This window comes from Cavia porcellus, unplaced genomic scaffold (genome assembly GCF_034190915.1).
Source record: "Cavia porcellus strain 051 isolate PalLab524CR breed Dunkin Hartley unplaced genomic scaffold, mCavPor4.1 scaffold_27, whole genome shotgun sequence".
NCBI lineage: Eukaryota > Metazoa > Chordata > Mammalia > Rodentia > Caviidae > Cavia > Cavia porcellus.
The window spans coordinates 23,352,714-23,380,636 of record NW_026947510.1 but is presented as its reverse complement, the minus strand read 5'-3'; the positions used below and the strand labels follow the sequence as shown (position 1 = coordinate 23,380,636).

Sequence of the window (27,923 nt, the reverse complement as noted above, 5' to 3'; positions counted from 1 at the left end):
AGTTCATGGCAGCAGAAGATAGCAAAATCAACAACAGCAAAAGACAGGAGCACGAGAGAAGAGTCTTTCTGTTCCTCACATGTATGTAAGCTACCCATCCTAGGCTGAGTGTAGCAATAATCCTAGCATTGGACCATCAATCAGTTACAAACTCTAGAAGCCCACCCGCATGACCACATGAGGCTTTGGAAGTACATCCAGACACAAAACCATAATATACATCTTCCTAATGTGTATGCCATGTAAACAGTCACTACACTGCATCGCTTCAGAAATCCACATGGGAAATAAATGTGCACACAATTATCAATCGGTACAGGGCCTGAGCTCCCAATCACCTGCCAAAGGTTAGGCCTAGGAATGAAACAGACAGACAGAAATCATCATGCAAAATGGGGAACTGGGATGGTCAAAGTCAGTCTACATTTATTGGAATTTTAACATAAGTAATGAGCTTACAATGGGAAAAGAAGGTAAATAAAAGGCCTATCTGCTGATGTAGGCAGGGCCTGTGAAGTGAGGAGCAAAGCATTCTAGCACAGTTCAGGACCGCAGCTCAAAGTTAATAAGTAACCTGCTTAGCAGTTACTAGTTGGTCCGAGGAAGTACCATCCATGGCTGCAGTTTTTACCAGGTTTGAGCCTCTGCCCTGATCAGTGGTATGGGAGTAGGTTTCACTCAAATGCCAAAGGGAACCTCTCTTTCCCAGTCACACAGGCCTTGGACTTTCTCATATTAGTATTTTCCAATTATAAATCAGTCATAGTCTCTCCTGTTCAGCCTCAAAGTGCTACTTTTTCCAAAGATTTTTCTATCAAATTTGTAGAACCAGTGGGTGCAGAAGACCAACAGTCCCAACAGGTCAGGAGCTGGTATTTCAACATGTAAATTCTGGAGGGACCTAAATAGTACCAAAATTCCCTACAAAATGGGGACAACGCTCCCTACTTTATGTTCACTACCCAATGCAATAACAAATAAGAATCATCAATGAACGATGGATTACTCTGCAAAGGTTTCCAAGTGCCAGCTTTCCCAGGACACCCAGGCTCCACATCTGGGCATGTAGTACTTTCCTGTGAAAAACTTAACCAAGAGTTGATGATGATTTCGGGAAATCAGCCCTTTTGGCAATGCCAGCTCCTGCATGTGCAGCAGCCACAGCCCGGTCCCACAGGGAGAAGGGGACATCCCTGTTTCCCCTGACGTCCTGGGCACTATGAAGCCTGGACTACTAATCACAACTCACTTTCTTTGATTTTACAGGGCAATGAGGCTGCTGCCTTGGTGCTGATACGGCTGCTGGTGGAGGGGCTTCTTGGCTGTGCCCTAAATGTTTATCCTACACAGGCTCCTCTGAGACTCGTATCAGTCAGGCCTGCATCACTATAAGAAAACACCTGAGGCAGCTAATGTAGAAGGACAAAGGGTTATAGCAACATCATTCATAATAGCTAAATCTTGGAAGCAACCTACATGTCCATCAACAGATGAATGGACAGGAAAATGTGGTGTCTTACACACAAGGGAGTACTACTCTGCCATAATGAAGGACACACTTGAGGCATGTGTAGGAATGAGACCATAATGCTAGCAAAATAAATCAGACACACAACCTTAAATACCGCATGGTTTCTCTTGTAGAAGAAACCCAAACTAGAAATAAAGAGCAAAACAAAGCCAGCTAACAGGAAACAGATCTTTTGAAAGTGGAAAGGGTACCAAGAGATGGGGGGCATCAGAAGAATTGAATGTGTTATGTACACTGTCCGACTCCCCACAAGAAATGTAATTATCACGTACCACAAATACGTGTGCATGAAAACTAAAAATAAAGAGTTTCATTAGCCCACAGTTCTGGAGCTTTGAGTCCAAGGCTGGGGGCGGGTTCCAGCCTCTGGGGAGGGCAGCGGGCAGCAGCACATCTGGGCAGGGGTGCAAGTGAGGAAGAACGCAGGTGGCCAAACAGGAAGTTCAAGAGCGCCGGGTCCCTTGATCCTCACCAAGTTTAAGGCCCTAGTCCCAATGGCCACACAGGGGTGACACAACCCACACACACACCACACACCTGCATTTATCCCTGGACTCTCTGTGTCCACCACAGACAGAAGTAGCCCAGCACAGAGAAACGCTGAGTCTGTCTGCTGCTTGATCCCTGTCCACTCCTCCTCAGTGACCACTGGAGAGAGGAAGAATCTCCATGACAATCATCACTTCCTGTTAAAACACCACCCCCATCCCTGAGCAAGGCAGGAAGGTGTGGAGAGGCGCTGGGCAAAGCAGTGACCAGGAGGGACAGCACAGCTGGCCAAGGGGCTCTGCAGAGAAGGCTGAGGGAAGGCTGTGAGGAAGGAACCTAGAGGACAGGTTGGCTTTGGGGCACGAGAGGGAGCCAGGGCCATAGGCCCACCACCCACAGGAACTTGGAGAATCACATTAACAATTATCATTCTGTATTAGTAGAAAATAATAAATCAACAGGCATCCACTCACACACCAGGTCAAACGATCACATACACTAACGGTGGTCTGACCATACCATGGCATATTATGTAGCCTTCAAAAAGAAGAAAACTCTGAGAAATGTGGCACTGTGGTGAACTTCAGGGACAGGGTGCTAAGTGAAATCAGCCTGTGACAGAAAGTCAAACACCGTAGGACTCCACTTCCAGGAAGTCCCTGGAATAATCAGATTCACAGACAAGAGCATGGCAAGTGCCAGAGTCGGAAGGAGGAATGGGGACTTCAAGTTTCCTGGAGGCAGCGTCGGCGGGGCAGACAGAAATGCTCTGGAGATGGCAGTGGTGATGAGTGCACAGCAAATGAATGAGATGAAGGCCAGAGAACCAGATGAGGTGGAAAATGCAGAAGATGGTAAAAGCCATGTGTGCTTCATCACAAGCACACGAGAAAGTCAGTGTAACCGGAGGGGCTCACTGGAAACACGAACTACAGAGGCCCAGCCTTTGTGGGTCTGAGATGAACCCTGAGACTCTGCACCCTGACCAAACCCTGGGTGCCCAGGCACATGTGTTCCAGGGAATTCGCTTTGAGAAACGCTGCCCTGTGCCCCTCCTCCAGCCCCGCCTTCAGTCTTCACCACCTTGGCCGCTCACTGTGATCTCGGTCATGGCCTCAGCCCTCACCCATGACACAGCCCCATGGACTTGGCTCAGGCATCTGATAGTGCCCCACGCCCTACAGACCCCATCCGACGGGGCCACTGTCACACCTGTAGTGTGAACAGGAGCCTGAGGCTCAGAGAGAGCTGGTGACCCGAGTGCAATCTGCTCTCACTGCCACCACTGCCACCTGTGCACACCTGCAGAGCGGTCGCACGGGACACACACATTCACATCCCAGAGGAGGTGAGAGGCGAGCAGCGCGCCTGTGGGGCCGGGGCCCAGCCCCACCGTGAGCTCGTCTCAGCATTCTTTCCCTCCTCCGCTGCTCACAGTCCTCACTGCGCTGGGTCCAGGACACAAAACATTAGTGCTCCTTTAACTCTCTTCTAGCGTTTACAACTAATGAGAAATGTATCCTATTACTCTGCTCCTTGTGGTTTCTCACCCCGTGAAAGCTAATAAATCTGTTTCTCTCTCTTTCCCCGACTGCTGCTGCACAGTGTTTATTCTGAAATGTGATTTGAGGTTGCCAGCAGTTGGCTCTGAGAGGCAGTGATCGCTGCGGTCCAGGAAATACACAGCGCGGGGCAGCGGTGTGGAAACTGGACTCTGTGCACGCCTTTGCTCTTTGATGGAGGAGACCCATCGGGTTGCTCTGCAGGAGCGCAGGCTCTGAGAAGGAGCTAAAGGGCGGTGTTCCCTCGGGAAGCAGGGCTGGGGGCTGCACTGCTGGGGCTTCTCGTTCCACTCTCCCATAGCCTGCTGCACCCTCACAAGGTGGGGGTAAGACACGACCATGCCCTGGCCCTGCGTGGTAGCCAGATTGTGTGAGACACTCATTCTGCTGAGGCTGGCCCTGCTGGCCCTGAAAGCAGCTGCCTCCTTGAGTTCAGTGGTGTGGAGAGCCAGATCCTCCTGCAGAGGTCCCACGTACCTGTTCACCCTAAAGACCAAATCATGGTCCCTGAGCTAGCTCAGGTCACAAAACTATTAGGGCTAGAGAAGATTTCACCCAGAAGTGGCCAGCGAAGGGTATGAGACATAGGTACTGTTTTCTGATGCAAGGGACACTGTGAGGCCCCAAGTTTCAAGCCCACTGGTCCCCCTGCCTGACTACATCACACTGAGGCTCTACGGGAGGGCAGAGAGGAACAAGAAAGCATCTTTGTAATTGTGACCAGTGCCCAAAAGGGTGACTCTTGCCTTCGGGAAGTGACTTCACTAGAGGGCTTGTTTCTTGAGGTATGAGTGGTAACGGAAGGGAAGGGCTGACAGGAAGGAGACATGGAGGAGGGAGGAGGGGACCAATAGGGACAGAGACAAGGAGCAGGTGTGCATCACAGGAGACAGTGGTGAGCCTACACAGCCTGGTCTACAAACCCTTTCACAGTTCCCATGTGGTCACTGGCCATCTGAGAGACACACCATGCATCAGAAGCAGCTCTGAGGCCTCACTGGCCAGGGCAACACAGAAGGTGCAGGGGAGGAGGACCAGGAGCCTCAGAACAGATGTGGGTGCAAATCTCTCCTCCACCACCAGGAGGCTGTAGCAGAGACAAACCACTCCATCTCTCTGGGCTCGGGTTTCCTGTCTGAAAAATGGGAGGACAAAATGCACAGCTATCGCGGGGTGAGAGCAGTAACAGGGATACCATGGAGTCCACCCCCAGCACCAGGCAGCTAGAAAGGACTGTTACTGCTGTGACTTTATTAGAATTGAGACAGTTTAAGTTTAGGGGCCAAACTATAGGCCTTTTGTCCTGTCACTCTGCGTATGGTCCCCAGGAGAGAAAGCCAAACATTTCAAAAACAAGGTGCAGCTTGGGTAACATGTTACCACATGTTTCAGCCCCTCCACCTCTGAAATCTGGGTTCTAAGTGAGGCTGTCCTGGGCCTGAATTCCTCCTGGCTCATCTGTCTCCACTCAAAGACTAAGGGCACCTTTCACCCCCACACACTCACTGTGCACAAACACACGTCAGGGGCAGTCCCATCCACCTTGGCCTTCAAGTCCCAGCTCAAATGTACCGTCTCCTGGGAAGCCTTGCTGATGTCCTTGTGTGACCATGTGCTTCCTGTGGTGGGGGTGCACACCCCTGGAACCCTTTCCCACCCTCCCTGCCATGCTCGAGGTACAGGTTTCTATCCCCATGTACACAGAGCTCCCAGCCTGGGACAAGAACCCTGCCTGCATAACCCAGCATAGTGTGAAGACAGGAAGCGGAGATCACATGTCTGCTGCGCTGAGCCTGCATCCCAGGACACCAAGGTGCTCCACAAACATGCGTTCCTCATCCACATGATTCTAAGTACCCTCAAGAGCAGCGCTGCGCACAATAAAGCAAAGACTGCAAAACCTGCATTGTAGGACCTGGTGGAGAGTGGAGGAGGCCTGTTCTGCTCTGTACAGTGCTTTCAACTTTCCTGCCCATTTAAAAACACGGGGGAAAAAGGATCCTCCAGCCTTTGCAGTACCCTCGTTCCCTCCCTGGAGTCTCACCCTGGCAAATACCACAGATGATTCCCACCTCTGAGTTCCCTCACCTGTCACCAGGAGAGACAGTGAATCAGACAAGCTGAGCTCACTTGTGAAGTCCATGCCACTGGAAGTGGCTGACGCAGGGGCTACATCCTGCAAGCCCACTGCTGGGTCAAGGATAACTGCTCAGGACCAGTCTCAGGGAGGTCTGGAGGGTCCCTGAGCAAGGCCAGGGCAGCCCGAGCAGGCAAGGATCAAAGTCAAGGCCACAGCGCTCTACTGATGGAAACAGAAGCACTTAGTATCCACAGGATCAGGTCAGGTGACCCTGCCTACTTCTGAACTGCCAGCCCTATGGAGGAGCAGGGTGGAAACTCTAAAGGCCTCCCTGCCTGGGGTTTCTATTCACATGCCTTGGTGAAGCTGGGTCCACATGAGGGGCGTGTCCAATTGCAGCCTGGCCTGGGTCTGCACTGGGTGGGGGGCTGCAGACCAGGGCCCACTGATCTCTAACGGCCTCACGGCTTCCTGTAGCTTTTGCTCCATTTCAGTGAGGTCAATTCATTTTCCCAGACCTGCTTCTTGCCTGAACGCCTGGCTTGCCTGTGTTTCTCCCATGGCTCAATGGCAATTACACGGATGACACCCTGACAACCACAGAATGGCGCACTTCCCAAGGCAGGCAGAGCACTGATCTTTCATTAAAAAAAAAAAAAAAGTAAAAACAGCAACCAACGACCTGATCAGCTGTTCAAACAGTGTCAGAGAGGAAACAGCTTCACAAACAGCCACCCTGCTGACCAAAAACATCCTGGTGTCCCCAGACACCTGACTCCAGGCCTCTCTGATGTATCTAACTGCTCACACTCCCCTGTGAGTCCCACACACAGCCTTGAGGACCACAATCTCCGCAGGGCCCCGCACCCTGTCCAGGGCAAACCTGCATTTCACAGGCGCTGCCACTTGCTCTCCTCAGCCCCAGCGCAATAAAGAAGCGTTCCCTGATTTATTTTCCAGGTTGTAAAATAATAATTTGCTTAGCTTGTCAGACGGGTGGGAGAGAGCTTCAGAGAAACACTCCCTCCTCATTCTGCGGACTCTACCATCTGCTGGAAAATAAGAAGGGCTCTCTCTGCTCCCTTCCCGTTGAATACATTTTGTCCAAGGAGGACCAGTGTCCCAAAGCAAGGTGCAGCGAGCCCTGACACAGGGACATCCTCCCCAGCATTGGATACAGACGTTATCTTGGCTGAAAGAACAAGAATACTATTTCATGAAAACATGAACTTGGTGTTTCCTGCCGCAGTTTCTCCCCCACTCACAGGCCATGAAAAAGCCCTCTTGGCCTCTCCCCAGACCCTGATCTTCCTAGAGAGGACAGGAAATGGCCCCCCAGGACCCCCGGTTTCTCAGTAACAGCTTTTATCCTCCCCGGCCACTCTGAGGAAAAGCGCCCATTTGTGCCAGGTTCTGTGCCAGGACTCCCTAGGTAGGGCTCTCTGTTACCAGCCTGCTGCCACTAGGACAATCCACCCCCTCTTCTCTGGCTGGCCCCCCAACACGCCTCTGAAATGAGGTGCCATCTTCATAGTTAATGTCACCACAAACCTGGGAAGAATGCTTGTTTGGAAAGTCAACAGAGACTGAATGCCACTGGAAATCTCCCCCAGAGTGAGTCACCAGCTCCAAGCTCCAGAGCGGAGTGATGTGTGATGTGACATCCCTTCACAGCTGCAGGGGACAAGAAAGGGAAGGAGGCTGCACCTCTGGGCCCCTCCCAGGCACTGGAGGCAGATGTTTACTTCTGCAGAGAGACTTCTGAGGATCAAAGGCTAGAAGGGATCATCTCCTTCAGTCCTTGGAGTCTCCACATTACCACCTCATGTGACACCAGATACTGCTGTGCTGACTTGATTCCAGGAGGCAGAGTGAAGCCTTGCATGCTGGGCTTCCTCCAGCACAGGGGTGGCCTGATTATCACCAGTGAGAAGGCAGGCAGCACCAGTGGAGGAGATCGGGAGACAGGCTGTCTGAGTTCAAATCCTGGCTCCACTACTAGCCCAAGCCCAGAAATTTAGCAAAGCATATGACCTCTCTGATCTCAGGTTCCACATCTGTACAATGGGAACAGCAACTATACCTGCTGAGTAGGAGTGTCAAGATGATGAAATTAGTTAGCAAATCCAAAGACTTGGATCATGTGGGCCTAAGGAACCTTCCCTCTGCTTGGTTCTGTGCAATCATCAATAACATTGGTATTGGTGGAAGTTTCATGGGAAATTCAAAGAAAAACGTGGTGCTCTCCATGAACTCTTCCTTCTAGGCTTCAGACATTCAACAGATCCAACTGTTAGGTGCCTTGGCTTCCAGCCACAGGAGGGCAGATTCAGATACAGATTACTATCATGTAGACAGCTACCAATGCTGAGGTCAGAAGAAATCAACAACAACAAGAAAAACAAATAACCCCAGGTAGACTAGGTATGGCGGTGCACACCTGTAATCCCAGTACTTGGGAGGCTAAGCCAGGAGGATCACTATGAGTTCGACTGGACTACATAGTGAATTCAATGCCAGGAGAGAACCCTGTCTCAGAAAAGAAAAAATTAACCCCAAGTCAACAAAGACATGCTCACTCACTGTATTTCTTTCTGGTCTTCCCCTAAAGCTAAGAAACTCACATTTTGCCACAGTAATAGAGGACTGCAAGAGGAGTCTCTTAAACAAGAGTTTAAAGGTCTCTGGGCTTGGAAGCTTCCTGTCCCTGGACCAACTGGGTGAGGTAATACCAAGCTAGCTGTGGTCTCAGCACAAAGTTGTTCAGTGAGGCCTCAATTGTATCTGTCTGTCCTGCAAGGAACCTCTGCATCTTCTGTCTACACCACAGGCAAGTGGCTGGAGGCTGAAAAAGAACAGACTAGCCAGGCTGAATTGAGCCAGGCATGCTCCCTAGGCCCTCCCGGAGCCCTGGAGTAGGCAGCAGCCCTGCCCAATGGTGGGCTCACCAGCATAGGGGATGTACAGCCCAGTTCCCCGTATAGAACTGTGGCCCTTCACCTCTGGCAGAAGTGTATGCTCAGTCACAGCAACACCAAGCCCTTCGCCACAGCCCACGTTCCCCACCCCATGCCTTCTGCAGTGGGCCCTACAAGTCTCACACCCTGCCTGGACTCAGCTGGCCCAAAAGAAGTAAGGGACAGACAAGGCCAAGTCTGACATGCTCAGAACACCTCCTGTGTGCCTGTGTGCTTTATGTCTGTTAACCAGAAAATGTACAGGAGGCAGTTGAGATCATTGGGAGCCAGGTCCAGAAGTCGTGTGAAACACTCCATGTTTACATCTGGCAGGTGCAGAGCTTGGCCTCAGACGGAGTTCATCTCCTCAGGCTCCTTCTATGCAGGACTATTTATCTTCTGTCTCTCTTCCTCATGCCCCTAAGCCCACTGCAAGGTTCTGCATACAACAGGTGCATAATAAAAGTTCTCGAGAGTCCTGACAACCCCTCACTCATTAGGCATCCACCAGCTTGCTCCAGATGAGCAGAGGGCACACCCAATCTAGGCTTTGACAACCCCGAGTGCCCCAGGACCCCAAGTTCACAAGCAGGCCAGTCTGGGACATGGGCCTAACTGACTTGTGTGAGCCCCCAGAGAGGAGGAGGAGCCAGCCTTGCCCTTCCCAAAGGACTGGGGCACCAATCAGATGCAGGTAAAGGGGCCGGCACCCCTGGCTTCTGCTCCTATGCTGGTTCTTCACAGTATGGTCCAGGGGCCAGCAGTACACAATGTCCTTGGTACTGTCACCCACGAAGATGCTCTGGTCTGCCCTAGACCGCCTGGTTTAGAATTCCCTGTGAGGTGAACATGCTCAGATTTGAGGCACGCACATTCAAGTGCGAAAGCTGCCTCGGGCTGTGGCACAAGCACTGTGCTGTCATCCTGCTCTACTTAAAGGTGACACTATGCCTTTCTTAAAGGTGACACTGGCTTTGGCTGCATCTCAAAGAGACAGAACCAGATCGACACAGAGCTGAGGGCTTCTGAGACAAATCTAGCGTTTACATCTCCAGCTCCTAATCTAGTGTACACTGGGGACTTTCCATGATAGGGAGGAGGTGCAGCCTCTTGGAATTCTCCTGTCCCCACACTCCACTTGGTCATCAAGAGTGACTTTGAAAAGAAAAAAGGAAACCATCCCCTGCAAGGGTGCTATGAAGTGTCTGCCACCAAATCATGTCACTGTTTCCTATAAAAACAGGAATGTGGATCCCTCCCTGACCTACCAGACACTGCTTGAACAGCTCTGGCTGGTCTTCCATCCTTGGTTGGGGGAAAGAGCACCTGCAGACAGCATCAGGTGACCCACAATCTCATGTCAGGGAAGGGACTAAGGGGCAGCATCTCACAGTTAAAAGGAGGGCAGAAGGGGCTGGGGGCCTCCACTTCCTCCCCAGAACCAGTCAGTAGCTATCCCCGTACTTCCCACCCCTGATCCCAGACAAATGGAAAGCTGGAAACTGTCACCCCAGCCTGCCACACAAAAGCCACCAAACTCACCCTATCCTGAGACCACCCTACAAGCCTCCTCCAAAGCGCTACAGACCCAGTGGCACTGTGCAAAGTCAACGCTCCACGTTGGTGGGTGGCAGACTCTGTCCTGGGACCACAGCCTAGTGCAGCCCACCTGGGTGCCAGAAATACCAGCTCTCCAATACCTGGACTGCCACTCCTGGTTAACAGAGAACCTCTCCTGGATTTCGGAACCAAGGTTAACTCCTTCCCCCACCACCTATTCCCCAAAGCCTTGCAGGAGGCCTGTGCTTCTGGACTGGATCCCCCTCCCACTCGCCCAGTACTTTTCTAGTCTGCCTCAGGTCAAAGCACAGGGTAACCCCACTGGCCCCAAAGGCAGAGGTCCCTGAGGTAGGCAGTGGGCGCAGTACGTAGAGGAACCCCTCTACATGCGACCCCTCACCACCACCACCCCAGTCTAGATGGACACCTGCAACTGAGATGCACGCCTGCAGGGGCAGGCAGAGCGCAGGTTTGGGCACCAGTATCTAAGAGGCAAGCTGGGCCCTTAGCCTGCAGGCTCCTAGCAGGAATGCAGGGGCCAGGGCAGCCAGAGAGTCCCTCCCTGTCCCAGCCCCCGCTTAATCCTTGGTCTGAAATAGCCCAATAGCCTGAGTAATCCTGGAGGAAGGCGGTAGAGAATTAAGCAGGTAGTTCAGGAAGACAGGAGACACAGAGGCGTCCAGGGGGCGGAGCACCAGGAGTCAGGGGCTGGACCCAGCACAGGTTCTTTTTTTGGGGGTGGGGGGTGGGGGGGGTCCTCGACTCGCCTGCGACCCAAACGCGCTAATGCTCGGGACCTAACCTCACCGCGCTGCCCCCCCCCCCCTCCAACAGAGTGGGCTGCGCTCAGATCAGGCGCCGTCTACCGGCCGCCAGAGCCCGCTGTGAGTCTGCGGACGCGGACCCTGGCCCGAGTCGGCGCGCCCCGCGATCGCACAGCTCTAGTCTGGCGCCGTCCGTGCGTCCGCGCGGAGCCCGCGGGTGAAACCCCTTGCCCCGGGAACCGCCCGCGCCAGGGTGGGGTGCAGGTCGGGGCCGCCACTCCACTAGGGGTCCGCGGGTGGCCCACCCCGGCCACATACCCTCCTCGCCCAGCCCAAGGGACGCAGAACCCCTCAAGAAGTTCGCGCGCCCATCTCGCGCGCCCCCGGGTCCCGCTTACTTGTCGCGGCGGCTGCCGAGCTCCGGGACGGCGCCAAGCGGTTGTGGTCCGGGGCTGGGTCCAGGGCTCGAGTCGACGCGGCGGGCGCACGCGGCCAGGTGTCGCCGGTGCGGCTCCAGCAGGCCGGCGTTCTCGCGGCTCAGCCGCGCCACTTGGCGCTCCAGCTCCTCGATGCGCCGCCGCCGGGGCGCCAGCAGCCCCTGCTGCGCCGCGACGATCCGGGTCAGCTCCTGCCGGTACTCAGCCGCCCTGCCCGGGGGATCCGCAGCGCCGGCCATGGTCCCCGCGCGGCGGGCGCGCCTCAGCTCCCGCCCCCGAGCTCCCGCGCGGGTCGCTCCCCTCGCCGCTGCGCGCCGCTGACCGCTGCCCCCTTCCGGGGGACGAGCCGGGCCGGCGGGGCGCGGAGCTGCAGCTGCCGCGGCGGGCAGGGAGGTTGCAAAGTGCCGGCTGCGACGCGAGGGGGAGCGGGAGCCAAGCGGCAGCACAGGAGGAGGAGGAAAAGGAAGAGGAGGAGGAGGGCGCCGCCTGCCGGGACCCGCCCTGCGCCCCTGTGCCCCGCTTGTCCCCGCGCCCTGCGTTCCGCGCCCCTCACGCTCCGCGTCCCACCCCAGGGACCCCTTGGCTCTGCGCCGCGGGTGGCCCTACTCTCAGCTGCTTTCCTATCCCAGCTCCCCTGATCTATAAATCTAATCCCTCAAAATTCGGCAAAATATATCTTCATACTATCAGCCAAGACTTTAGATAGTGTGAATAGAAAAATAAGTACTAAACTTATTGAGAACTTAGCCTTTTTAAAGATCTTTTAGAACACAGAGTTTGCTTTCTAGGCATACACGACTTTTTCAGACTATCCCTTCCTCCTTGCAACCAGAAGGTGGCCCTGAAGCCACCAGGACTCCTAGGCTGTTGAAACAAACCACCCTTCTCTGAACACTCCACTAAACACCCCAGGGCTCAAGGAATGGACCCTATGTAGGATGAGCCCCTAAAGCTTAGGCACTGAAGTCCACAACAATTTATTCTGCCTTTTTGAGCCTGTTTCCTCAACTATGATGTTTTATATTTCCTGTTTACGTTAATCTTTACAATTTTTGTATTCCAGATTTCTTTGGGCTAAGGTCATTCGTGTTCTCTTCTTGAATTTTGAGAGTTGGCTTATCCACTGTTTCTTTTTTTCTAGCAAATGTATTGAAAGCTATAAATTTGCCTCTGTATAAAGCCTTAGCTACATCCCACACTTTTCTAACGTTGTTATTTACTTTTTGATGACTTGGCCTCCTTTAAGGCTGGCACTGCCCTGGTTCCCCTGGCACTTGACACTTCAGAACCGCCTTGGTGCATGTCACTAATCTCCGACAGAAAGAGCCTGCGGAAGGACTTTATGCTATGTCCCTCTCCCTGCCTGAGACCCGAGTGCCCCTGATAAGCATGTGCACTGGGTGTGCCCAGCTACAGGCAGTCATAAGGCACAACTTGACTCTACAGAAAAACGACTTGTGACCAAGGGGTCTGCAAAACAAAGGTTAGCTTGGGCAAGGCCAAACTGGTTTGAGCTGGTTTGTATGCCATCTTAGCCAGTGTTTGTTCTTCAGCCTCATTCCCATCTCATTGTACTGCATTTCCATAGTAAAGTTCCTTCACACTGGCACCATGACGGTTTACAGTTTCTTTGGCAACCCAGACACAAACTGAATATGGTCAGATGTTGTTGGGGAGGGGCGTGGCCACAAAATGGGATGCTTCTGGAAGAATCATAATATTCTGCTCATTCACCTGTCTGCTGGTTCCTGCACTCTCCCTGTAGTCTACCTGATCTTCCTTCCTTCGCTCATTGGGGCAGGAGGGGGCTCAATTTAAAGGTTAGACTCCGGCTTCCTACTTTCACTGGCCACTGAGTGGACACATGTCAATCTAATTGTTCTCTATTGTCCTAATTGGCTCTTTCTGGGGAAAAAGAATCCAAGTTTTGGGGAAATTCTCAGTAACATTCGGCTCTCCTTGAGTGCCCCCTGGTAAAGCCAGGGGTACAGAGAGAATGATGGGGACCTGTTCACTGGGGTCCTCAGTATCACCAAAGGCTTGTTTCAGGATGATGTTATAAACACATCCTTCTGGATAAAAATTTACAACTGGAAACTGGTCCCTTGTTACTAGGGACTTGACATGCTGTAGAAATTAGTATTATCTGTATAGATCCTGTGACTACCTTATGAAAGCACCATCATATTGTATCCCATTTGTATATGTAAAAAGTATCATTTTGCTTTAAACATTTAAAACAGACCACCAATTTTGCAGCCAACTCTACTATTCCCATTTTATAATCCACCTGATGCTTTCTTCTCCCAAAGATGTATGTGGCCCAGACTTCACTCGCTATGCAAGCCCTGGCTGTAGCCTCAATCATGGTCTCTGCCAGGGTTTGAGGGTGGAGCTAATTCAACTGAAATCCTGGAACACATCTAGGGAGATCAGAGTCGATGGATGGAGAGGGGAAGTTGGTTCCTGCTCATGCCCAGGACCTATTTGGTGCCCCTTTCCTTGCCCCTGCCAGCAGATTGGAGCTGACCTGCATTTCCTTCTCCACACTGCCTCCTTCCTTTCTGTACTCACCACCTTGTCCTGCAGCACACAGACTACCCAGTTGGTGCCAGGCCACCTTTGGCACTGAGACCTGGGGTAGGAGAGAGATGCAGTCCTGCCTCTCAGGAACTTCCCAGCATGGTCAGCGTAGGAGAGAGCGACCACAGACAAGGGGACAAGATGCCATGGTGAGGGTGCTCTGGGACTTCCTCCCATCTTAGAACCATGAACCATGCACGACACTGCCTGGGATCTGCTGATTCCTGGGACCTTGAGCAAAGGAGAAAGTCACAGTGCCAGTGATCCCAGAGTGTGGCAGGTATGACCTGTTTCTCTGCTCTTGTCAGCCCTGTCCCTGTGCTTCTGTGCCATGGGCACCAGGAGACACTGAGTGAAGGGATGACCTCAGCCTTGCCATCTGTCTTGATTTACTGGTTTTCCTTGACCTCTATTCCTGCATGCTGGGTTGTTGCAGTTCCAGCGAAATCTCTGGAGCTGAAGGTCACAAGATTCTGCCATCAGCTGAGAAGCCACAAAAACTAGTCCTCCTGCTCATTGGTGGTGGTGAAGCTGGGGACAGTTGGCCCCACCAGACTTGGGAGGCCTCTTACTCAACAACCATGGACGGCTCATTGATGGGCATCGACTGTGGCCAGTCCCTGGAGATACCAGGAACAATAGACTGGCCTCTACCCACTTAGAATTCTGCTGGGGAGACCAAAGTGGATAAGGGAGTGGACCAGCAGGCACATGACACAGAAGTCTCACAAGGCCCATGCTCAGAAGGATCCATACTCGGGTCAAGGCTCTGCTGTCTGTCTTGACAGTCTCAATTTCTGAACAAGAGACATGGTGTTTTTATTTTACACTAGGTCTGCCAGGTCGTGAGACCAATCCTGGAGAACAATAGGGTGCTGGTGAGTATATAACAGCAAGGAAAGCCTGGCACAGTCATGCCTACCTGTTAATCCCAGCATTCTGGGAGGCTGAGGCAGAAGAATGGCAAGTTCTACCCAAGTCTGGAAACTTTAGCCATTTGGCAAGACCTTGTCTCAAGATAAAAAACACTTGAGTAGGGGGATGTATTTCAGTGTGAAAGCTCTGGGTTCCACTCCCAGTACCACAAAAATAACAACAAAACAGCAGAAATTAAGCACTACTGTCGAACCGTTTGCATGGGGTAGGTGTGCTCCACCATGCCCAGGTTTCCAGCTGTGGTGTGACTTCAGGGACTACGGGTGGTGGCCATCAGAGCCTATGCAAGCAGACTCCAGACCCCAGTGATGTGGGCAGAAAGCAAGCAGTGGGTCCGTTTGAGATTCAGACAAAACCTGACAGGGACAGTAATGCATAAGCAAAAACATTTCCCTTGAGTAAATAAGAGGAAGGGGCAGGAAGCAAAGGTTCCAGCTGCACGCACCTCCCTGTTCTAGGTCAGGGTGTGTACCTTCCAGCACCCTCCATCAGAAGCAAGGAAGTGTCTCCTTCCCCACATGCCACACCTTGCTGGCTTGGCCTGACCCACCATCCACCTGGTTCTGTGAGCTCAGTTGCCACATCCTCTGGCATCCCTGGCTTTCATCTCCACCATCGGCTCCCAGATGTGCTGAGTTCTTGAACCTTCCTCCCAGACTCTGACTCTTAGCCACTCAGCATCTCTCAAAGTCCCCTACATGGAGCCTTTGATTAGGCACATGATGATCAGATTGGGCAGGCGGAGGCAGGAGGGGGTGCTTTGGTCACACAAAGGAGTCAGAGAAAACCGAGGCTGTCTACCTCAGACGCTGTCCCTGTCTAAACTCCACAGTGCCTGATGAAAGAACTCGAGCCTCTGGGTTCTCACCAACACTCTGGAGATGTTGTGAGATGGACCCTGTCTCCTCACGCCCCTCCTGGTGCCAGGCCAAGAACACACCACAGGGGACCCCTGTATACCAACCTCAATCTCTAACTGTCCCTGAGAAGGGACCTAGGACTCATTCCCTCTTAGGGACAGGGCATTGTCATGATGTGTCCTAGCACCCAATAGCTCACAGCTCAGACTGTCCTGGGAAGCTGCCTGTGCTCATATGCGCTGCCCTGGAAGATGCAGGCGATGCTCCCCTGCACAGACAGCCCTTGTCCTGGGACTGGGTCTGCACAGCCACAGCACAGCCTCTCTCTCTGTCTCTCTGTCTGTCTGCCTGTCTGTCTCTGTGTCTCTCTGTCTGTCTGTCTGTCTCTGTCTCTCTTTCTCTGTCTCTGTCTCTCTTTCTCTGTCTCTGTCTCACTTTCTCTCTCTCTCTCTCTCTCTCTCTCTCTCTCTCTCTCTCTCTCTCTCTCTCTCTCTCCCAACCGTGCCTCCTCACACCCCTGCTGGTGCCAGGCCAAGAATACACCACCGGGGACCCCTGTATACCAACCTCCATCTCTAACTGTCCCTGAGAAGGGACCTAGGACAGCCCCTTTCTGCTGCTCTTCCATCCCTGTCTTCACCCCATTTCCTTTTTACCTTCTTTTACTGGATACGCACTCTATTCTGTGACTCTAGTTAAGGTCTCCCTATGTTGCGTACAGAGAGATTCTAAAATCCAGGAGATCCATTAACTGCTTTTCCAATATTATACTTACCCACATTCAAGACCAAGTACTTTAAATTTAATTGCAGGGGGAAAATATATAAAAGAAGATCTTTGTACCTCAAAGGAAATAAAGGTAACAAAAACTTCAAGAGGGGACAGAGAAAAAAAACAATATTACGTATAAATTAATTTATTTAGGGTCTTAGTAAGAGCGCCATCTTTTCACTATTACAGTCTATTGTAGGAAATTCATTTCTTCCTCCTTACAAACATTCTCCCCAGAGCTCTTGCACTTGCTGTTGTAATCTGAGCTGGCTGCTTCCTGGGCCCACTGCTCAGCTAGCACCAGGGATTTCTTGGCATCGCACTTGCGGACCAGGTCCACTATTCCTTGGACCTGTGAGCTCTTGTTTGAGTCCATTTTCTATTTTGTAGAGCACCTCCTCAAGCAATTCTCCCAGTGACAGGCGGGGAGAAAGCCTTTGAGTCCTTATGTGCCTGAAAGTATGTATTTTGCCTACATACTTCATTGATACTTTGGTTGGGTATAGAATTCCTGGTTAAAAATCACTTTCCTCAGAGCTTGGAAAGGTTTTCTTGTTTCTCCTCTCTCTCTTAGTGCTGCTGATGCTAGCTTATGTCTTGTTCCTCTGAGGAAGAGATTCTCTTGTGGGTAGAGTAGTGTCCCTGATGGTGGATATTTTTGGTCATCCCAGTCACCAGGGAGACTGTAGTACTCAATGGGCAGATCCGCGGGGCTTAGGCTACAACACGCAAGGAGGTCCCATCCAGGAAAAATTTTCGTACCAATTTGTGTAATATTACCTTATGTGAAGATTGTGATATGCAAGACTAATAGAGACAAGGCAGAACCATGAAAACATAGATGCATAAATTAAGAGCAAGGGAGAGTCTAGAAATGGACTCCCACTTCTCTGGCCACGGAATTTTTGACAAAGATCCTAAGCCAACTCAGTAAAGGAAAAGATAATATTTCAGTGTTAGTTTTGAACTTATATATCCATGTACAGAGGAATGACCCTTGACCCAGACAGTACAAAATCTATAAAAGTAAACTTGGACAAGATTGGAGACCTAAGAACTAATATATAGAACTAAATATATAGAATTCTATGATAAAAGAAGAGAAAGTCTTAATAATCTTGAATCTAACAAAGATATCTTAAACACTTCAGCAAAAGCATTAACTTTAAAAGACAAAATCAATAAATTAGACTTCATCAAAATAAAAAAACTTGCTCTTCAAATGATGCTCTTGAGAAAAAGAAAACACAAGCTGCAGCCAGACAGAAAATATTTGCAGACTGTACACCTGACAAAGGACTTAGAACTATCCACAGAACCCTTACAACTTAATAATAAAACAACTAAATTAAAATGAGTATGAAATTGTGACATATTTCACCAAAGAATATAATACACAAATGGCAACTCGGAACATAAACACACCATTAGTCATTAAGAAGATGCAAATTAAAACCACACTGATCTATGCAGGGTATCAAAAGCACAAGCAACAAAAGAACAATTTAATAAATTGGACATTATCAACCTTAAAAAAACTTTTGTGCTTTAAAGGACAAAATCAAGAAAAAAATGCTAAGACAACCCACAGAATGGGGGAAAAATTTTTGGCAATCATCTGATTACATACTTGCATCTAAAATATAAAAGAATGGTTGCAACTCAATAATAAAAAAGACAAATAACCCAGTTCAAAAATTGGCAAAGGATCTGAATATACCTTTCCTAAAAGAAGATATATAGTAAGCACTAGAAAGATGCTTACTATCATTAACCATCAGGAAAATGCCAGTGAAAACCACTTGCATCCACTAGGTTGGCAAGAATGAAAACTGAAGACGGTAACAGGGATTGATAAGCATACGGAAAAACTGGAACCTGCACCGCTGCTGGTGGGATGGAATAACGGAACAGCTGCAACAATCTGGCAGCTCTTCAAACATTTAAACATTTCAACCATATGACCCAGAAATCCCACTCCTGGTTACAAATGTACAAGAACTGAACACATCATGAATCTTGAAGACATGTTGTGTAGAAGAAGCTACTCCCAAAGAGCTACATATTGTGTGGTTCCATTTATATGCCATGTTCAGAATAGATGAAATGATACAGACAGAGGAAATGAATGTTGTCAAGACTTGGAGAGATGGTCGTACTGGAGGATAATGATTTCTCTCTGGGGTGATGAAAATGTTCTGAAATTGATCATGTGGTGATGGCCTCATATATCCAGAGATATTAAAAGTCATTGAATTGCACATTTTTAAAAAGTGGTGAATTTTATGTCATGTTAACTGCATCCCAGTAAAGCTGTTGAATAGCAAAATTCACGAGACACCACTGCCTGCCAACTAGAATGGCTTAAATTAAGAATATCTGTGATCTCAGCACTCTGGGAAACTGAAGCAGGAAGACTGCAAGTTTGAACCCAGCCTGGACAATATAGTGACTTAGCAAGATCCCCTTTCAAGAAAAATGTAAAGAGCTGGGGATCTAGTTCAGTGTGAAGACCCTGGATTCAACCCCCACCGCACGTGCGTACACACACGCACACACGCACATGCACATGCACACGCACACACACTGAGCTGCTTCTCCAAACTTCTTCAGGCTAAGAGTCTAAGCCACTGCTCCTCCTTTCCTTGCTCAGATAGGATGGGAAATGGAGCTGGCTTTGAACAGAGCCAGTTTCCCAAGACTGTCTCCAGCAGGCAGTACGAACCTGAGTGATGTGCAATAGTAGAGGGACGGTGAGTGAGGAACCAGCCCTCCCAGGCATCTTGGGCTGGACTCGAACCCTGGTCACAACTGCCACTGGCTTCTCACTTGGCCACCTCCAGCCAAGGGCCTGGCCCAGAGAAGCCACAGCACATGTGTTTCTTGCTGAAGGGACCAAATGCGTAATCCACTGCAATGGAGACAATTGAGACTGGATTCTCGGTCCTTATCACTGAACTGGACCCCGGACAGAAGTTACAGAGAGGGGTGGCTCTCTGTCCCAGCACAAGATGGGAAGTGTTTTAAAATAATGAGTGTCAGCTGTCAACTTTTTTATTTTTAACCAGGGACCAAATACACCAAATGCCTCATGTTTGGCAGGTAGGTGTTGTGTCCCTGAGCTAAATCCCTTGCCTCAGTTGTCAACATTTTAAAGGCAGACTTCACATTTTAAGAACAGAAAAAGAAAAACTACATTTGGATGGTGGTGCATGCCTGTGATGCCAGCAGTCAAGGAGGCTGCAGCAGATGGAGCTTCTCTCAGCACAACCGAGGTAACCTTAATGAGACTCTGTGTCACAAAATAAAATAAAGCTGAGGGTGTAGCTCAGCTGATCCTTTCGAGCCTTCACATCCTTGGTCTGATGGGAGTTTCTCAATTTTCCACCCTAGGTGCCTGTGAGCCTCCAGACCCTGGAGCTGGAAGCTCCAGCACAGTCCTGACCCTCACACGTGGATGCTGAGCCACACCTGTAGTGTGGGTTGGGATGGGCAGAATGGAGAGTTGAGGCCACTTTACTGCTCGTGTTACAAGGGCAGAACCATCCCCTGCAGCTGGCCCCGTCCCAGGCTGATTAGAAGCCACGAAGATGAGGCAGGAGGGGAAGTCCTCCACAGAACACCCGAGTGTGGGACTGCAGGATATGCTTGGGGACCCTAAACATCTCCTGAGAGACATGGGTTTGGGACTTGGTGGTGAAATCGTTAGCAGGTGAGGGCAAGTGGATAGAAGTTAGGTTATTGAGGGTTGCCTTTCAAGGGGACATTGGGACCTTGGCTGCTACTTTTTCTCTGCTTCCCAGCAGCAATGAGGTGAGCACCTTCTGCCATGCTCTCTGCCATGACATGTTTTCTCACCATAGGCTCAAAAGCAACAAACCTTTCTTCTATTTAATTGATCATCTCAGACACTTTGTTATAGTAATGGAATACTGACTCCCACACTGTACAAATGAAGAACTGAGACCAAAGAGGGTTGCTCAGAGCTTTAGGGACAAGAGGGGATCATGGCCTTGATTCCTGGCCCTGGTTGAGTTGCTCCCAGTGGATTAGTGAATGCCTGCCTTGTCGTGAGCAGTTCTCACATGCTATCATCCAGAAAGGGGTACAGGGAATGTCTGGCAATGCCCTTCCCTGGGCACTCACAATCCCCCCTCACCATAACCTACATTTTCTTGTCTTGGACACCTCGTGTGTTCACACATCTTTGCATTTTCATACATGCTAGAGGTGTGTGGGAAGGTGACTAACTCCATAGCCTTGTATAAGGTTTTATATTTTGTTTCATACCTATGGGTGATCTTGCAGACTATACCTATAATAATAATAAGTGGACAGGCAGCAACCAATCTTGGGCTCTTTTCTTTCTTTCTTTCTTTCTTTCTTTCTTTCTTTCTTTCTTTCTTTCTTTTTCTTTCATGTTTTCTTTTCTTCTTCCTCTTCCTCTTTTCCCTTTTCCTCTGCATTTTCTTCCTCCTCCTCCTATTGCCTCTATTCTTCCTCCTTCTTCTCTTCCTTTTTGTCCCACTAACCCCCTCTCCCCTGACCCTCTCCCTGGAACCTTAAGGCTGAGACCATGATTGTTTATTCTCTGCAGCCTCAGCTCCCACTCAGGCCCACCAAGAAGAGCTCAGCATAAAATGAATGAATGTGGCAACAGATGGCTGAGAAACCCATGATGTTACCAAGCTGGAATGTTCCTTACTTCCTAGTACACACCTGAGTCAGCAAAGCTATCCTTTCTTCCCAGAGCCTGTGGGCAGGAAGATACCTGCTCAGAGCTCCCAAGGATTTTAGCACTCTGAGCACACAGGGTGGAAGCCCAGATCAAGGATGACAGAGGACTCACCTCTTCCCTCATACCCTCCCTGCTGCCTCTGGTGGTCCTCTCTTCAATTTTCCTGAATTTGCCAAGAAGGCATGGACAGCTCTTATCTCTGAGCTCCAGGTTTGCTTCCTGTAAACAGGAAGTTGAATTCTCTTTGCTAGATTGCTCTGAAGATAAAGTGAGGTTACCCACAGGCACACAGAGGCAGTACCTGGCACATGGTAGGGGCATAGGACATTGGTCCTTCCTGGCCTCTGAAGTGGGATATATCAGTGTCCACCCCACCGAGAAAGAAGACAGATGCTTAAACAACACAAGGAGGAAACTGAGCTAACCTGTTCAAAAATGTGGAGGGTACAATAGAAAAACAGAAAAAGAAAATACCATTTCCAAACCACTAGGGGCAACACACACACATGGACAATTTGATCAATTATTATTATTGTTATTGGTTCTGAGAATCATACCCACAACCTCACGCTTCCCAGGCAGATACAGAGTCTGCTGAGCTATATCCCCAGCCCAATTTGATCAATTTTAAAAGGACAAAAAAGAAACATGATTAATGGATAAGGAAAAGTAAGATTGCTTAGTATGTCCAAACAGAACAAAAACTACAATAAATGTAAACTTTTCCAACTTGCCTATGAAAAGGCAGAGACTCTCAGATGGCAGGTGATTTCTTTTTTAAGTTTTTCAATTTCCTGCAGGGCTGAAGATTAAACCCCAAGGCCTTGGTATCTAGTCCTTTTTATATTTTTGATTTTAAACCAGAGTCTCGCTAATTTGCCCATTTGCCTAGCTGGGCTTGAATTTGACATCCTTCTGTTTCAGCCTCACAAATTACTGGGATTATGAGCTGAATTTCCTTTAATAGGAGGGGAAGAGGTTCATAAAAGAAGTCATCAGAGTTAGAACAATAGCTGGAGAAATCTGGGCCTACATTCCCCCTTGGTATAAATGAGTAATTAATGCCCAGAGTTAATGTCCAGAGGTTTGGCTAAGGACACATGGCATGCTAGTGGCCAATTTCCCCATTGGAAGCTTGTTTGTGGCCATGTAAATACTGACTCCATGAATTTTGTTATGACTGTATACACAAAATGTGTGTTTGATTTATTTAGTTTTATTAAGAATTTTTGGCTTTAATGGGATTGAATCCAGAGCTTCACACTGAGCTATATCTTCAGCTTTCTTTCTTTTTTAATTTAGAGGCAGCATTCTGTTAAGTTCCCCGTCAGGGCTGGAGCTTGTGATCCTTCTGCCTCAGTTTCCCAAGTGATGGAATTAGAAGTGTGCACTACTGTGCCTGACTACCATGTACAATTCTTTTTATCATATCAGTTAAATTTAATTACATTAATAATGCTACTAAAATTTTTCTTCTAAAATGCCCTTAGTCTATATTGAAGTTTTAAGTCACTCTCCATAAATTGAAAGTAAGCCATAAAATGAAATAAAAAGAAAAATACTTTCAGTTGAAAATTTGTCAGTCTAAATGATGGGTCTGATGTCTGCTCTTTCTCCATGAAAAGTGGAGACTTTAAAGAGCTAAAATGAAAGACCTGTGGGCCCCTAAGACCTTTCCTTCCTCTAATCAGAAGGACAGAAGACCGAGAAGGGTGACCCAGCCTCTTCCTGTGCCCTGTGTCCTTTAATGTGAGTGGTCCAAGCGCCATGAAAGTTTCAGACCTGTATCTCAGGGTTCCAGGCCCCATGAGGCTTGTTCTGATAGAGCCTCATATCAAGTCTGTCTACTGCGAAGGCATGGGAGCCATGGAATTAAAGAGAGGTAACTTGTAAGTCACTGAGCACAGCATCCTCCAGTGAGACATTAATGACCCTGAAGCGGGACAGCTTTAATTAGCCCCTCCCCCAAATGCCATCCAGGCAGCCTGCGGCCCAGGAGTAACTCCTAACTGTTCTGCGTATGCCCAGCTAGGTAGGTGAACCCCGCAGAGATGCTGCCCAGGTGGAGGGCGCCCTTCCACTGGGCTTGCAGGCTGCTGCTGCCTCCTCCAGACTCCTGGTCTCCTGCTGCTGTGACGAATTGACTTGGGCTGGGCTTGCAAACTGAGTGTGTTGCTCACAGTTCTGGAGGCTGCCAAGGTCAAGGCATGGTAAGGTTCAGGGCCTGGAAAAGGTTTTTTCAAGGTGGCATCTTGTGATTGCGACTTCACACAACCAAAGGCAGAAGGGACAGACACTGTGCTCTCATATTGACAGAAAGAAAAGGCTAGGCAGCTCTCTAAAGATTTCTTTAATTTTAATATTTGTGGTACTGGGGATTGAACTCAGGGTCTTTGGACCAACCTATAACCCAGTCTTTTTTTAATCTTTCAATCTTTTCGAAAAAGTCTTTCCAATACTTATTGTTTGTTTGTTTGCAGTTCTGGGAATTGAATCCAACTCACAAACCTCCTGTCTCAGCCTCCCAGAGTTCTGGATTGCAGGTGTGTACCAGGATATCCAGCTCTCTGAAGAGTTTTACAGGAATGCTAATCTCACTTGAGACTGGGGGCTGTCGTTGCCTAACCCCTACCACAGGCTCTCCCTCTGCACACCATCACATGGGCTTTCCATCCAGCCTTTTGTATTTGAGCCACAGCAGAGAGGTTACTGGGGGGCTGCCCTGCCGGCCCATCTGGCCCACAGCAGTGCTTGGCTCCCAGGAGCAGACACTGGGGATACTATCCACAAATCCACACTGGAAAAGGTCTGAGGCTCATCTCACCCAAGCTCTCACTTCACAGATGAGGGGAGACTGAGACCAGAAAGCCCCTGGAGCACAGTGTCTTAGCTGGGAGCCCCACACCTATCCGTGAAGTCATCCGAGTTGGGGATGTGGTAAGGGAAAGACTAAACCCACACTGACATGTCAAAATGAATAAATGTTTAATTAAACATCCCCAGAACAGAACATTACTCATCTAGTCAATTGCATCTCAACTCAACTCTTATATAGCTAAAATAAATTTTATTTAATGAGGCATGTGGGTGCCTTTTAATATATTTGATGTGATGCAGTATGGAAATGCCAAGCAAGGACCTAGCAGAGGCCCTAAAATAGCCATACCCTCTGAAAGGAAAGGGTTTGCCAAAGATCCTTCATTCATTCATACTTTCATTCATTCAGTCAGTCATTTGTATGAGGCAGCGGTGGCCACACGAGGGCCTCCTAATTCTGCCAAGAGGCAGCTCATTGTCACCCTGTCCCTTTGGCCTCATCTCTGTGGCCTGTCCTGGACTTGATGTCTCCATCCATCTCCTTGTGGGCAGGGTCCTCAGTGCGCACAGTGAAATTGAGCTCTAGAGGGGGTGGGATGGGCCTAAAGGCCGCACAGTGACTGGCCAGGTTTTGTACCCCCAGGGACTCTCCCAGGCCTGCATGAATATTCACAGGCCTGACCCTGCGCTCCCCCTTCCAGAAGTCTGCAAGGAAGCCCATTATGGATTCATGCAGCACCTACTGCATTTCTAATTAAGAGAACACAGTTATTCTAATTTTAACATCACTCTGGTACTACCTCCAACCACCTCCTTCCACTTCATTTATGTGAGGGATGTTTTTGCCTTGGAAGATCAGGAGACACCCCCGGCTTTCTTGCCTATTGCTTAGTATGAGTCATCTTCGGAGGGTCCTCTGTAATGTGGGTGACTCTAGCTGCCTGTCTGGGGTACCTGAAAGATGTTTCCCCCATTAAGAAAAAAACAGGCACCCAGGAGTTTCCAGACTGGGCTGCAGGCTGGAGGGTTCAGCCTCTAGATGAATGAATTCCCACTCCCTCCCAGGCCTGGCAAGCCCTGCTACTGACGCATCTTCCTCCTCCTCTCCCTCTCCCTGCTTCAGTTGAGGGCTGTCGGATAAAACACAGGGCATCCAGCTACAGTGAAATTTCAGGTAAACAATGAATGATTTTTTTTCTCCCTTCCCCCACCCTTTTTTTTAAGTGCAAAAATGTCTTAGAAGTTGAACGGAATACATTTGAAAATTTTTATCTAAATCCTGGCTTAACTGCATACCCTCTGCCTTGATTTACTTTGGCCCCCACTCCAGCCACACTGCCCCTTGTTTAAGACATAGTCACACCTACAGCTTGCTGTGGCAGTCCTGTCCCTGAATCCTACAGTTGTCCCTTGGTGCTAACTTCTTTGACATTGAGATCTCAACTCCAGTGGTGGCTATGGAGGAGGCTTCCTGAGCCCCAAACAGAAGTGGGGTCCCTGACCACCATCATCCTCTCCTGCACCTAGCTTTACGTTTCTCATGGCATTTAGCAATGCGTCTGAGACAGATGTCTTCTGTCTCCCCTGTTTGAATGTCAGCTTGGGAAGAGAGCTGAATCTTTCAGGCAGAGAGCGGGCACAGAGTAAGTACTTGACATGTTCGTCTGTGCACAAGAGGTTTCAGTCTGCCTACACTGTGGCTGGGGAAACTAAGGCTCAGAAAGAGGATGGGGACTGGCCCGAGGTCCTGACTGGCCTTTTCTGCACAGTCCCTTGTGACCCACGAGTAAGGAGCTTTCCTATGAAGCATGAGGAGAGAGAACAAGGTGCAGAATCAAGTGTGGGCACGTGAGAGGGCTGGTTGGGCTGCCGAAAGAGGAGAGAAAAGCTCGCAGGAAGGAGCTATGTTTCCTTATTGGTGGTTCACCTGTGATGACACAGGTACAACTAGGTCCTCAATGGCGCATAGACATCACTTTTTGTAATTTTAAATTATTGTGCGTTTAGTTTGATACGCATCAGAGAAAAATATGTAGTGGATCACTAAGTTCGTGATTTCTGGGATATACTTGCTTAGGACAAGGCCAAGTTGAAAATAAATCAATTGTCAAGAAAACATTAAGAAGAACAGAGAGGGGCTGGGTATTTAGCTCAGCAACGTAAGTGCCTGCCTTGTAAGCACACAGTTGTGAGTTTGATCCCCGGTACCGATAAAGAGAGAGAGAAAAAAAAAAAAGAACAGAGAATATCCATGAATGTAATAGATACTATAGAGATAAAAATAATCATGGTGCTGAGATTAGTAGTGATAAAAGTAATAAAAATGTGAGCTCTTGTGTCAGTCAGCTTTCTGTTGCTGTGACAAAATATCTGAGATCATGAACTTCTAAAGAGGAAAGGTTCATTTTGGCTCATGGTTTCAGGCTTCAGTCCATGGTTGCTTGGTTCTGTGGCAAGCAGCACATCATGGTGTTTGTGTGTGGAAGGGGAAGGTGCTTACCTCATGGGGTCCCCATATCCAACTCCCTCCCACTAAGTCCCATCCCCTTGGAATTTTCCCAACCATGCCACAGGCTGATGACAAAACTATGAACATATAGCTCTTTTAGGAACATTTGTCCAAAGATAGCAGGTCTTCTTTATTCTGTGCCAGCCCTGTTCTGAGCACTTTCCATGAATTTATTCATATATTTCCAAACTCATCCATGAAAGGTGTCCTTACTGACTCCATTTCCCAGGTAAGGAAATAAACACAGAGAGGTCATGTGACCCACTCACAGTCGGTCATGTGACCTATGAGAAGTGCAACTGAGATTGGGACCTGGTGTTCAGGCCCCAACACTTGAAGACAGAAAATGGTGGCCAAGGCACCCCTCACCTTCCTCTCTTTAATGCTGTGAGCATAGCCCTCTCTATAGCAGGGAGCTTCAGCCACTCTTACATCCCATCCTCGAATAATTCTGTCCCCCTCCAGCTGTCAACCAGAGTGGGATATCTCTTAGTGGGCTGAACAGAGACAGCTACATCAGGGTGCTGCTGCCAAGCAGGCCCTGCAGGAATTAAATCCTAGTGAGGATTCTGACTCAGCAGCTCTCAAAAAATACCCCAAAGAAAGTAGAGGACCAATGACATAATCAGTTAGCTCACAGTCGACTGCACAAAGATGTTCCTTTCAGTGTTGTTTATTACTGAAACATTGGAAGGGAATAAAGCTAAACACCCATCACCTGAGCACTAGTTAAGCCACTTGTGCTACACCTGTACAATGTAGCTGGCTTGGCTCACACCCATCACACCCTTCTCCCCATGCTCTCAGCCCGTCACCGACTGCAGCCAAACTCTCTAGCCCAGAGCTTGTGCACAGGCTGGCCCTGCCACTGGTGCTCCCTCCTCTCCTCTCTTTACCTGGTTAACTTTCATTCACTCTGCAAACCTAGCTGTGTCATAGCTTCCCTGAGAGCACCCTCCCTCCACATGTAGATTTTAGCTCCTCTATGAGGAGCCAACGTGGGCCAAGTCTCTCTGAAATGTGAATCTCCCAGGAACAGTTTCTAGGCCCATATACTAGAATGATTCTTGTTTTCTCTTTCTCCCTAGTTGGGCTCTAGGCCTGTTAAGGTAGGAATTGATGTTTTGTCCCCAGTGTAAGTCTAGAACCTAGCACAGGGCCTGGTAGGCATTGAATGTTCCACTGGCTGACGTATAAAGAATGACTGCTGGATACAGATTCAAATGCACTGATATGGCAAGGTGCCCGGGATACATTTGTATGCATGGAGAGTGCAGGTTACAAAATCTCTACAGCTATATATATACACACACGTAAGAAAAAATCTTG

At 49.3% G+C, this 27,923-nt stretch overlaps 1 protein-coding gene across 1 annotated transcript in view; it reads right to left on the bottom strand.

The window, feature by feature from the left end:
• LOC100722486 (uncharacterized) overlaps positions 1-24,806 on the bottom strand; it is a 55,693-nt gene extending 30,887 nt beyond the window's left edge. Inside the window, exons 1-2 of the mRNA XM_063238272.1 lie at positions 24,568-24,806; positions 11,342-11,965 (exon numbers count right to left, since the gene is read on the bottom strand). Coding sequence (XP_063094342.1) covers positions 11,342-11,965; positions 24,568-24,806 — 863 coding nt within the window. The remainder of the gene's footprint in view (positions 1-11,341; positions 11,966-24,567) is intronic.
• Between the last annotated feature and the right edge of the window lie 3,117 nt (positions 24,807-27,923).